This window comes from Microcaecilia unicolor, chromosome 1 (genome assembly GCF_901765095.1).
Source record: "Microcaecilia unicolor chromosome 1, aMicUni1.1, whole genome shotgun sequence".
Lineage (NCBI taxonomy): Eukaryota > Metazoa > Chordata > Amphibia > Gymnophiona > Siphonopidae > Microcaecilia > Microcaecilia unicolor.
This window is the reverse complement of record NC_044031.1, coordinates 87,174,966-87,188,461: the sequence shown is the minus strand read 5'-3', so window position 1 is coordinate 87,188,461 and position 13,496 is coordinate 87,174,966. Positions and strand designations below refer to the sequence as shown.

Genomic DNA, 13,496 nt, shown 5'->3' with positions numbered 1-13,496 from the left:
TGAATGTGACTGTTGGGTAGACTGGATGGACCATTCAGGTCTTTATCTGCCGTCACTTACTATGTATCAAACTTACTGTCATTCAAAATCAACCTAGCAGATACATTTTGCAGGATTGTAAAGCGAATGCTACATACCTGTAGAAGGTATTCTCCGAGGACAGCAGGCTGATTGTTCTCACTGATGGGTGACGTCCACGGCAGCCCCTCCAATCGGAACACTTTCTAGCAAAGTCCTTTGCTAGTCCTCGCGCGCCAATGCGCACCGCGCATGCGCGGCCGTCTTCCCGCCCGAACCGGCTCGTGCCGGCCAGTCTCATATGTAGCAAGACAAAGAGAAGGGAAGACACAACTCCAAAGGGGAGGCGGGCGGGTATGTGAGAACAATCAGCCTGCTGTCCTCGGAGAATACCTTCTACAGGTATGTAGCATTCGCTTTCTCCGAGGACAAGCAGGCTGCTTGTTCTCACTGATGGGGTATCCCTAGCCCCCAGGCTCACTCAAAACAACAACCATGGTCAATTGGGCCTCGCAACGGCGAGGACATATCTGAGATTGACCTAAAAAATTTACCAACTAACTGAGAGTGCAGCCTGGAACAGAACAAACATGGGCCTAGGGGGGTGGAGTTGGATTCTAAACCCCGAACAGATTCTGAAGCACTGACTGCCCGAACCGACTGTCGCGTCGGGTATCCTGCTGCAGGCAGTAATGAGATGTGAATGTGTGGACAGATGACCACGTCGCAGCTTTGCAAATCTCTTCAATAGTGGCTGACTTCAAGTGGGCTACCGACGCTGCCATGGCTCTAACATTATGAGCCGTGACATGACCCTCAAGAGCCAGCCCAGCCTGGGCGTAAGTGAAGGAAATGCAATCTGCTAGCCAATTGGATATGGTGCGTTTCCCCACAGCCACTCCCCTCCTGTTGGGATCAAAAGAAACAAACAATTGGGCGGACTGTCTGTTGGGCTGTGTCCGCTCCAGATAGAAGGCCAATGCTCTCTTGCAGTCCAATGTGTGCAGCTGACGTTCAGCAGGGCAGGAATGAGGACGGGGAAAGAATGTTGGCAAGACAATTGACTGGTTCAGATGGAACTCCGACACAAACTTTGGCAAGAACTTAGGGTGAGTGCGGAGGACTACTCTGTTATGATGAAATTTGGTGTAAGGGGCCTGGGCTACCAGGGCCTGAAGCTCACTGACTCTACGAGCTGAAGTAACTGCCACCAAGAAAATGACCTTCCAGGTCAAGTACTTCAGATGGCAGGAATCCAGTGGCTCAAAAGGAGGTTTCATCAGCTGGGTGAGAACGACATTGAGATCCCATGACACTGTAGGAGGCTTAACAGGGGGCTTTGACAAAAGCAAACCTCTCATGAAGCGAACAACTAAAGGCTGTCCCGAGATCAGCTTACCTTCCACACGGTAATGGTATGCACTGATTGCACTAAGGTGAACCCTTACAGAGTTGGTCTTGAGACCAGACTCAGACAAGTGCAGAAGGTATTCAAGCAGGGTCTGTGTAGGACAAGAGCGAGGATCTAGGGCCTTGCTGTCACACCAGACGGCAAACCTCCTCCATAGAAAGAAGTAACTCCTCTTAGTGGAATCTTTCCTGGAAGCAAGCAAGATGCGGGAGACACCCTCTGACAGACCCAAAGAGGCAAAGTCTACGCTCTCAACATCCAGGCCGTGAGAGCCAGGGACCGGAGGTTGGGATGCAGAAGCGCCCCTTCGTCCTGTGTGATGAGGGTCGGAAAACACTCCAATCTCCACGGTTCTTCGGAGGACAACTCCAGAAGAAGAGGGAACCAGATCTGACGCGGCCAAAAAGGAGCAATCAGAATCATGGTGCCTCGGTCTTGCTTGAGTTTCAACAAAGTCTTCCCCACCAGAGGTATGGGAGGATAAGCATACAGCAGACCCTCCCCCCAGTCCAGGAGGAAGGCATCCGATGCCAGTCTGCCGTGGGCCTGAAGCCTGGAACAGAACTGAGGGACTTTGTGGTTGGCTCGAGATCTACCAAGGGGGTGCCCCACACCTGGAAGATCTGTCGCACTACACGGGAATTGAGCGACCACTCGTGAGGTTGCATAATCCTGCTCAACCTGTCGGCCAGACTGTTGTTTACGCCTGCCAGATATGTGGCTTGGAGCACCATGCCGTGACGGCGAGCCCAGAGCCACATGCTGACGGCTTCCTGACACAGGGGGCGAGATCCGGTGCCCCCCTGCTTGTTGACGTAGTACATGGCAACCTGGTTGTCTGTCTGAATTTGGATAATTTGGTGGGACAGCCGATCTCTGAAAGCCTTCAGAGCGTTCCAGATCGCTCGTAACTCCAGAAGATTGATCTGCAGATCGCGTTCCTGGAGGGACCAGCTTCCTTGGGTGTGAAGCCCATCGACATGAGCTCCCCATCCCAGGAGAGACGCATCCGTGGTCAGCACTATTTGTGGCTGAGGAATTTGGAAAGGACGTCCCAGAGTCAAATTGGACCAAATTGTCCACCAATACAGGGATTCGAAAAAACTCGTGGATAGGTGGATCACGTCTTCTAGATCCCCAGCAGCCTGAAACCACTGGGAAGCTAGGGTCCATTGAGCAGATCTCATGTGAAGGCGGGCCATGGGAGTCACATGAACTGTGGAAGCCATGTGGCCCAGCAATCTCAACATCTGCCGAGCTGTGATCTGCTGGGACGCTCTCACCTGCGAGACGAGGGACAACAAGTTGTTGGCTCTCGTCTCTGGGAGTTTCTGCACTGGGAGAAGATGGGACTTTGGGTAATTTATCACAAACCCCAGTAACTCCAGGAGGCGAATAGTCATCTGCATGGACTGCAGGGCTCCTGCCTCGGATGTGTTCTTCACCAGCCAATCGTCGAGATATGGGAACACGTGTACCCCCAGTCTGCGAAGTGCCGCTGCTACTACAGCCAAGCACTTCGTGAACACTCTGGGCGCAGAGGCGAGCCCAAAGGGTAGCACACAGTACTGGAAGTGACGTGTGCCCAGCTGAAATCGCAGATACTGTCTGTGAGCTGGCAGTATCGGGATGTGCGTGTAGGCGTCCTTCAAGTCCAGAGAGCATAGCCAATCGTTTTCCTGAATCATGGGGAGAAGGGTGCCAAGGGAAAGCATCCTGAACTTTTCTTTGACCAGATATTTGTTCAGGGCCCTTAGGTCTAGGATGGGACGCATCCCCCCTGTTTTCTTTTCCACAAGGAAGTACCTGGAATAGAATCCCAGCCCTTCTTGCCCGGATGGCACGGGCTCGACCGCATTGGCGCTGAGAAGGGCAGAGAGTTCCTCTGCAAGTACCTGCTTGTGCTGGAAGCTGTAAGACTGAGCTCCCAGTGGACAATTTGGAGGTTTTGAGGCCAAATTGAGGGTGTATCCTTGCTGGACTATTTGGAGAACCCACTGATCGGAGGTTATGAGAGGCCACCTTTGGTGAAAAGCTTTCAACCTCCCTCGACTGGCAGGTCGCCTGGCACTGACACTTGGATGTCGGCTATGCTCTGCTGGAGCCAGTCAAAAGCTCGTCCCTTGCTTTTGCTGGGGAGCCGAGGGGCCTTGCTGAGGCGCACGCTGCTGACGAGAGCGCGCGCGCTGGGGCTTAGCCTGGGCCGCAGGCTGTCGAGAAGGAGGATTGTACCTACGCTTGCCAGAAGAGTAGGGAACAGTCTTCCTTCCCCGAAAAATCTTCTACCTGTAGAGGTAGAGGCTGAAGGCTGCCGGCGGGAGAACTTGTCGAATGCGGTGTCCCGCTGGTGGAGCTGCTCTCCCACCTGCTCGACTTTTTCTCCAAAAATGTTATCCGCATGGCAAGGCGAGTCCGCAATCCGCTGCTGGATTCTATTCTCCAGGTCGGAGGCACGCAGCCATGAGAGTCTGCGCATCACCACACCTTGAGCAGCAGCCCTGGACGCAACATCAAAGGTGTCATACACCCCTCTGGCCAGGAATTTTCTGCACGCCTTCAGCTGCCTGACCACCTCCTGAAATGGCTTGGCTTGCTCAGGGGGGAGCTTGTCCACCAAGCCCGCCAACTGCCGCACATTGTTCCACATGTGTATGCTCGTGTAGAGCTGGTAGGACTGAATCTTGGCCACGAGCATAGAAGAATGGTAGGCCTTCCTCCCAAAGGAGTCCAAGGTTCTAGAGTCCTTGCCCGGGGGCGCCGAAGCATGTTCTCTAGAACTCTTGGCCTTCTTTAGGGCCAAATCCACAACTTCAGAGTCATGAGGCAACTGAGTGCGCATCAGCTCTGGGTCCCCATGGATCCGGTACTGGGACTCGATCTTCTTGGGAATGTGGGGATTACTTAGAGGCTTGGTCCAGTTCGCCAGCAATGTCTTTTTGAGGACATGATGCATGGGTACTGTGGACGCTTCCTTAGGTGGAGAAGGATAGTCCAGGAGCTCAAACATTTCAGCCCTGGGCTCGTCCTCCACAACCACCGGGAAGGGGATGGCCGTAGACATCTCCCGGACAAAGGAAGCAAAAGACAGGCTCTCAGGAGGAGAAAGCTGTCTTTCAGGAGAGGGAGTGGGATCGGAAGGAAGACCCTCAGACTCCTCGTCAGAGAAATATCTGATGTCTTCTTCCTCTTCCCACGAGGCCTCACCATCGGTGTCAGACACAAGTTCACGGACCTGTGTCTGCAACCGTGCCCGGCTCGACTCCGTGGAACCACGGCCACGGTGGGAGCGTCGAGAGGTAGACTCCCTCGCCCGCACCGGCGAAGCTCCCTCCGCCGACGTAGTCGGGGAGCCTTCCTGGGAGGCTACCGCAGTCGGTACCGCAAGCGGCACCGATGTCGGAGACCTCACCCCGGACAATGGGGCGGCGCCTCGCTCGACGGTACCGGTGGCGCAAGCACCCCCGGTACCGGAGGGGAAGGGCGCAACAGCTCCCCCAGGATCTCTGGGAGAACGGCCCGGAGGCTCTCGTGCAGAGCGGCTGTGGAAAAAGACATGGAAGCCGATGCAGGAGTCGATGTCAGAACCTGTTCCGGGCGTGGAGGCTGTTCCGGGCTGTCCAAAGTGCTTACTGGGTGCCGACTCCCTCGGCGACCCAGAGCTCTCAGTGCCGACACGGGAAGGGGACCAGTGACGATGCTTCTTCGATTTTTTGGAACGAAGCACGTCACCGGAGCTTCCCGGCACCGACGAGGAGGACGTAGAATCCAGCCGTCTCTTCCTCGGGGCCGAGGCCGAAGAGGGTCGGTCTCGGGGGGGCTGTACCGCAGGAGCCCTCAGGGTAGGGGGAGACCCACCCGAAGGCTCACCGCCACCAGCAGGGGAATGGACAGCCCTCACCTGCACTCCAGACGAAGCACCACCGTCCGACGACATCAGCAGACGAGGAGGTCTCGATACCACCGATGCAGCCTTCCGATGTCGCCCCGATGCAGAGGGCCGATGCCTCGATGCAATCGGGGGTGAGGATGAAGGTCCGGGCGCCGACGACGTCGAGGCAGTCGATACTCCCGGTGCCGATGCCGACGAAGAGCCCGAAAACAAAATGTTCCACTGGGCTAACCTCGCTACCTGAATCCACTTTTGTAAGAGGGAACACAGACTACAGGCCTGAGGGCGGTGCCCAGCCCCCAGACACTGAAGACACGACGCGTGCCTGTCAGTGAGCGAGATTACCCGGGCGCACTGGGTGCACTTCTTGAAGCCGCTGGAAGACTTCGATGTCATGGGCGGAAAAATCGTGCCGGCGAGATCAAAACTCGAAATGGCGAAAATGGCACCACAAAAATAGGGGGAAGAAAAACTTCGACCGAGGCCTAAATAGGGCCTACCCCGACGACGAAAGAAAACTTACCGGGGCAAGAAACTCGAAGTACGGGAAGGGAGAAAACCAAAAGGCCTCCTCCCGACACCTTTTTTTTTTTTTTTTTTTTTTTTAAAGAACAAAGTCGATGAACGACGCGCGAGGTCAACTTTTTGGGGCGCGAACGGCGAAACACGACCGTACCGAGCGCGGACAAAAGAAGACTGGCCGGCACGAGCCGGTTCGGGCGGGAAGACGGCCGCGCATGCGCGGTGCGCAAGGACTAGCAAAGGACTTTGCTAGAAAGTGTTCCGATTGGAGGGGCTGCCGTGGACGTCACCCATCAGTGAGAACAAGCAGCCTGCTTGTCCTCGGAGAAGCTCTATTGAGCAGGGACTGTCTCTCTGTGTCAAGTGTTCAGCGCTGCGTGCGTCTGGTAGCGCTATACAAATGCTAATAAACAAAATCTTTTGAACCAGATGATTAACATGAGGTTCCATGGTCAGGCTGCAATCCAGCCAAACTTCCAAAAGTTGTATTTCATGTTTTATGAATTTATTAGAATCATGAAGCCGCACTAAATCCAAATTTGAAGTTGACTGCCATCAAACACCCAGCAGCTGCTCAGCCTTCTTAGATTATACCCATAAAACATTAGTTTTATCAGAATTAATCTTTAAAAAATGCTGAAACATCCAAGTAAAAATGTCCATAAAGACAGCATTCAATAACATTTTCACATCATTAAAATCAGCATATTTAAACTGCTCCCAATTATAAAAACTGCACTAAAATCTAGCAGTTTTTCATTCATTTTGAAGCTCAAGGCTAGCATAAAGATGCAGTGCGGAAGCAGAGGATTCCCCCCATCCCTACCCCCAAAAAAAGAGCATTGATAGCTCGAGTGGGCCCCTGGACCTTCCATCCCCTTTCTTTTCTAGTTTCTGATTTTATTTTTTCTTGATTTTCTCCTCAGCATTCTATGTCTGCTTCTGTTTGTGTAGATCACCTTGCCAGGTTCTCAAATGTTTCCATATTTTTTCACACTCTTCTCTGCCTGCATTTGACTTTATCCTAGCTATGTTTGCTTTTCACCAAGCTTACCTAGGTAATGAGAAGCTAATGCAAAGGTGTTATGTGATATCTATCAAATTCCATGCATTAAACCAAGCTTTACCAGTGTGTATAAAACAAAGCAAACTCCTCTTGCATGATGCCCTTTTAATTGTACCTTGGTATTACAGAAAAACAGGACATCAATAAAGGGCAATTATGTAGACGAATCCAAAATTTCACAATGAATTGTTTGTTAGTCTTACATTTAATTAACAGCTATAACAAAGACCTGATTGCAAGCATAAAGAAAAGAGGAAAAACCTGAAATAGAAATGGATTTCAGCACACATGGATATGCCTGTAGATGTGACACACACAGTACTTCTATGAAACTACACTGACAACATTTCTAATCTACTGAATAGCAGTAACAGTGATCATGGTTATGCTACTGATGCCAGTATTAAAAACAATTCTCATTGGGGCTGTAGAGACAGCACATCGGAGCCCAAGTTGTGATTGGTTCAGGAGCTGGGGTCAACACTGGCCCATTGCCTGTCACTGTAACAAGATCCAGCGGCAGCCTTCTATAGGCTGGCCACAAAAGAGGGGTCAGCAGTGGCAGCCCATCCAAGACAGATATGACAAACCCCAGTGAAAAACTTGGCTCACTGCTTCTACCAAGGTAAGCCTTATTATCAGAACATTTCTCACATCTACGATTCTAACATGTATCTTACCTTTGGAAGCTCAGAAACAGATTTTTTGTGGGATAGCAGTTTGTAGGTGTTAAGGTTGTTCTCAAAACTCCTAAAAATAAACCAGAATTAATGCTTAGAAAGTCAAATAAAGGCTATGCTGATGGCCTAGTGTTCAGTGCTATTTGCTTCCATGAAAGAGAATTAAGATAATGACAACAGTGCCCAGAAAGAGGCAACGGAGTATCATTCTACAACAGTGGTTTTCAACCCAGTCCTCAGGAACCACCTGGCCAATTGGGTTTTCAGGATATCCATAATGAATATGCACAAGATGTATCAGCATGCACTTCCTCCACACAAATATCTCTCATGCGTATTCATTCTGTGTATCCTGAAAACCTGACTGACCAGGTGGTCCCTGAGGACTGGGTTGAAAACCAGTGATCTACTATTGGCCAACCCTTGAACAGAACAACCTAAAAGGGGCTATTTGCTACCTTCAGCCACCAGAGGGCATGCACGTAAACACAGCTTTAAACCAGAAGTGTCTACTTCTAAGGCCATCCCTAATAAATATGCATAATATATATTTGCATACAATTGAGGCAATGTATACAAATATCTCCTGCATATTCATTGCAGATATCCTGAAAATGAAATTGGTTTGCTGGCCTCAAGAAACAAGTTGGATACCTTAGTCTTAGACAGAAGGGTGAACTGAAGGTAAAGTGTAATAATGAGCTCAGGAGTGCCTAGCCTCAGACCTCCCCACCGCCAAAACCCCGCCAAACTCAAACCTTTCCCAAATGGGTTTCCACCCACCTGACTGGAGCCCTCCTGTGCAATGGGTACCAACAAGGACGGTGGTGCAGAGGTTGAGTGAGTTGGGGTGACAGTGGTAGGCCTGATGCTTGCTGCTGAGAGGAATAATACATAGATAAAAAAAATTAACTCCCAGAATCTAAGGACCAGAAGAGATAAATGGACATGAGGGTGGAAGTGGGATGGTAAAAAATCAATGATGATGGAGAAAAGTGAGAAATCCAAAATGAAATATGAACAGGTACCAGTAAAATATTTCCCCACATATCATCTTGTATAGAGACATAAGCACCAACAGAACTAAAGAAATAACTCTGCTATTACAGATGACTTTATACTAACATCCAGTTTAAAATAGCTTAGGACATTCTCTACTGAATAATAGAAGAGAAATTATTATTCTAAAGAAGTGTCAACCTTGTGAGCCCCTAAGCACTAAAGAAACTACAAATTCAAGTCTTCAGCATCTCTAGCCAGAACTTCAACATATGCAAACAAGGGAACTGGTCAAATTATGATTTTCTTTCATGATGTGGAGACACCGAATATTCAAATAACCCTCCAGTGCAGTGACTGGATTAGCTCACTGTTAAGATCCATAGTCTGCTATTGAGACAGACATGGGAAGCTGCCCTGGGATTTGTAGTATGGAGTGTTGCCACGATTTGGGTTTCTGCCAGGTACTTGTGATCTGGCTTGGCCACTGTTTGGAAAACAGGATACTAGGCTAGATGGACCATTGGTCTGACCCAGTATGGCTACTCTTATGTTCTTCTGTTTATGCTCTTATGTTCGATGAGTGGAAGTGCACACACCCACTTCATTTTCATGTTAGCTTTCTGAAAAATACTCTCCCCACACTTGCATCATTCATTCTTCTCTTCTTTGTATCCTTTTTTCTAAAGGGGAATCATAAGGAAAGTGGCAAATACAGCATAGCTTATTTTTACAATTGTTGGACTTTACTATACAATGTATAATCCTTCTTTAATAGCAGACCAAGATGCTGAACTTGAGCACCAAGCTGTACACTATCCATTATCATATACCTAAACTCTAGAGCAGGGGTTCTCAACCCAGCCCTCAGGACACACCTAGCCAGTCAGGTTATCAGAATATCCACACAGAATATGCATGAAATAAATATGCATGCAATACCTCCACTGTATGCAAACGTATCTCACGCATATTCATTGTGGGTATCCTAAAAACCTGACTGGCGAGATATGTCCTGAGGGCTGGGTTGAAAACTACTGCTGTACAGAACGAATGCAAAGTCCAGTATTTATTCTTTCACAATCCTAAACACCGTCAACTAGAATTGCTCCACAATCTGCTGCTGTTTCTTCCGGCTGATAAGAGAACTGCCCAAATCTGTAGAAGATGTACTGACAGAGGAGAACAATTTTATCAAAACAATCCTGATTCCGTCAAATGAAGATACCTACCTTCCACGCAGTCTTACAGCATCCTCAAACCTTCTTTCATCCATTGCTTTCTGAACTTCTTGGGTCTTAAAAAATAAAGAAAAACCTCCACTGTAAAGAGCCACAACTGAGTGAGGAAATTAGGAATATCAAGTAAAGGAGTTCCCCATGAGAGAAGACACCGATAAGATGTCTATTTGTGGATCAGACAGTACAGTTTATCAGCCACTAATAAGACGTGTACGTTTCCATCGTATATGCCTCGTATGCCAATTCTGTTGAGGTCAACATACAAGTCTGCCATGAAGCAGTTTGCTGAAATTTTTAAACTTGCTGCTCAATTTGAGAACTGTAGAAGTAGGTAGCATCTACAGAATAAGGACCTTTCCACCTGCCGCTGGTAAAGCTCTGAAGTTTTCACGGCGGTCAGCGATAAGTAAAACCAGCAGACCAATTGCTACCCACCTGAACTGAAATACACATGGGAATGATTCACTAAAGGGCACATCAGAGCATTTTTAGTGCAGACCAAAACTATATTTTCCTATGCACACCATAATAAGCTTAGCATCCTGCTCATGGTGCTGAAGTGCAGCATGAACAAATGTGAAAAAGGACCGTGTTAAATGGTGTGCACACATTAACATGTGCAACCTCTGCATCTAATCTTCTATGCTAAACCTGCCTCCCTTTGCCAGTGTTGTGAAACAGCACACTGAGGGTAAAACACTTCCCAAACTGCCTCTATATGTATCTACACAACACCCTGATACTAACTCTCCATGTATGGGTGCTGTTATTTACAGTTCATTAATGCTAAAGATAGACTAGCCCTATTCTTCATGTATTTGCCTGGCCTATCACAGGCTCTCTGTTACAATACAGCATTGTACTTTAGTTAATAAACAGCTAGAAGTTGGCCTTGGTCCAAGAACTCACCATCTGCACACATTCCATTAGAGGCAGGCGCACAGCTTGGTTTCCACACAGAGACACCACACAGGCAGGGGTATCTGGAGTAGCCTCTAACAGAGCAAGCACAGCTTCTACACCCATACGACTTGCCTGGGAGGTACAGAGAGAGCAGGAAGATACTATGGATCAACACGTATGTAGTACTCTTTTCAAATTATTCTCCTGTTGCCAAAGGAAATTTTCCCATATATAAATCTATTTTGCTAGTAGAACTCACATAAACGATTACCCATAGATGGCATAAAATATAACAGAATGGTATGAAAAACCCGGAGGGACAAGAAGGGGACCTTCTAACATTTAACAAGTATCCATGAGGTGATGCTAAATACACAGGGCGAATTAAACATTGCAGAAAAATAGTGAGAAGGGTGACAGGAGCTCAGTATCACCCTAACTGCATATTTTATACATATCCTGTCAGAGTAGGATGAAGGTACAAGCAAGTCTTCTCTGATATGCTAATATAATGGCTCTCAATTCAGATTTCTGAATTGGTAACTCACCTGCTGGGGAAGGACTGGAACCACCTCTGTCTATTCATCCCAGTCCCTCTTCATTGTCCTCCATTCAGCAGGATGAGTCAACATGTAGCAGTTCTTACCTGCTGCTTTTCCTCTTTGTCAGAACCACCAGTGGCCCCATTTGTGGGAGTTTTTAAAATGTAGTTATACTACAAATGGAGGCCCAAAGTGCCTGTCTGCTTAGGGCACGGTAAGAAGGTTAATCCTGTCCTATGCCCTATTGCATATAAACAGTGACCAGCCCACTATTTAGCAAGCACACAGTGTGACACAGGACGAGAGGCACCACTTGTGAAAAGATGTCAACAGAGCGTATCGGTGGATTTCCAGTAGATTCACTTACCAAAATTCTGTCAAAAGCAGATGGCGTACCACCTCTCTGCACATGCCCAAGAATTGTCACACGAGTGTCAAATCCAAGACAGGAAACCACAAGCTGGCAAAAAAATTCAAAAAGAAAGTGAAAAAAAAATCTAGGTTTATGTCTATAAACTCACATACAGCACAAGTCTAGTGGCGATCAGCAGGAAATAAAGCTGTTCTTATTGAGCACTATTTAAACCTTCATAGACAGGGAAATTATAAGACAGAAAAGACAAACTGAACCCAAACCATCTAGGAAGTCAATCTGGCCTTTCTAGCACATAAAATTTCCCAAATTTAAAAATTCACCCTAAGCCCTGCACCTATTTAGACACATCTCTGGCTATATTGTTCTCTACTGTCCTACAGTGAGTAAAAATATTTTGTCTGCAAGCCAAAAACTAAATAACATCTCTATTTATTTTGTAATAACTCTTGCTGGATCTTTATTATTATTACTGTCTTTTGCTTCCTCCCACCCCTCTGTCTCTAAGTAGATGAAGCATTGTGATGGGTGAGCTGTCTCCTGCTCTTCCCATCAGCTATTCTGCAAACTTTCTGGCACTAGTGGTTACCACAGGAGTAGCACCCGGTTGAGTTCAATCTCTCCTTTTCCCCTTACCCCCATAGGAGTAAGTGGTATGTCACTAACACTCCCTGTCACAGCCCAAGGAAAGCCAAGTTTAGTCTCCCACAGACTAACCCTCAGCCAAGCAGTTTAATATAACTATATAGTGAGAAACTGATGCAAGATTTCAAAATAAACTGCATTCATCCCAGCTCAGGTGTTTGGGTTTTTTTGTTCTGTTTTGTTTTTTTAACAAGACACTAAATTTAGGCATCACAATCTTTATGCTTAAAAAAAATATTAAATAAAACATGGGGTCCTCAGCTAGCCCGGCAAAGATACTGAATACTCATGATTTAAAAAGCTGTAAAACTGATTTTGAAAGCTTATTTTTCTTGGGAAAATATACTTATTCATCAATTTAGACAATGGTTAACTTTCTTTTTGAGCTATTCTGACCTCCTATTTTTACCTAACGTTTCAGAGCTACAAAATGAGCTTCTTGAATACACAGAAAATTAAAAAAAAGAAAGAGCATGTGTCTGCATTAGCCAGGTATGGCTGAAGGGGAGAGAAAGATGTAAGGATCCTAAGCAAGGTCACTGTCTAATTTTTTGCAGCAGAAACTGTACCATGTATAACAGCATTTCTCAACTTTTGCTAGTCCCAGGCATAACTAGATGGCTAGAGATGCAGTATGGCATACTCTGTCCCTCTATTTTTAATTACATGTAACTGTGTATCCAGGTAAACTCGGATATTTCACATTGGAGTCTGCTGTGACGCAGGTTGGAAATGCTGCCAGTCATTCTAGTCCTTTCCCCACTAAGCTCGAGTACTCTTCATTAGCTCTTGATTCACCCAACTCACACAACCAGAAGAGATAACCAAATGGAGACTGCTGAATATTGCAACTGCCAACCACAACATCTCCAACAGCATAACATCAAATGTTTTTCAAAGAGGGTCCACCCTTTATTCAATAAGTCTCTCTTCCATCACCATAAGATGACCAGTTACATATGCAGGTGGCAGAATTAGAAGAACCCTCAACCAATCAGTTTCTTTCTTTCAAATTCCACTGATGCATCACCATTCCAAGCAATTCCATTCTTCCACTACTTGTCCTCAGGGTCGGCAAATTTCTGTAAGATTACAGCAACTGCACTACCTCCTCCACTCACTGGAGCAGATTTACCAGGTATGGCTACAATGCCTATCCTGGTAAATCAATTTGAAAAGATGAAAACTTTTAGGGAAATTATTTATA

At 47.3% G+C, this 13,496-nt stretch overlaps 1 protein-coding gene across 4 annotated transcripts in view; it reads right to left on the bottom strand.

The window, feature by feature from the left end:
- PFKP (phosphofructokinase, platelet) overlaps positions 1–13,496 on the bottom strand; it is a 193,550-nt gene that overhangs the window by 79,812 nt on the left and 100,242 nt on the right. For all 4 annotated transcript variants that reach the window (XM_030198897.1, XM_030198914.1, XM_030198904.1 and 1 more), the window contains exons 9-12: positions 11,639–11,731; positions 10,736–10,861; positions 9,818–9,882; positions 7,587–7,656 (exon numbers count right to left, since the gene is read on the bottom strand). In XM_030198897.1, coding sequence (XP_030054757.1) covers positions 7,587–7,656; positions 9,818–9,882; positions 10,736–10,861; positions 11,639–11,731 — 354 coding nt within the window. The remainder of the gene's footprint in view (positions 1–7,586; positions 7,657–9,817; positions 9,883–10,735; positions 10,862–11,638; positions 11,732–13,496) is intronic.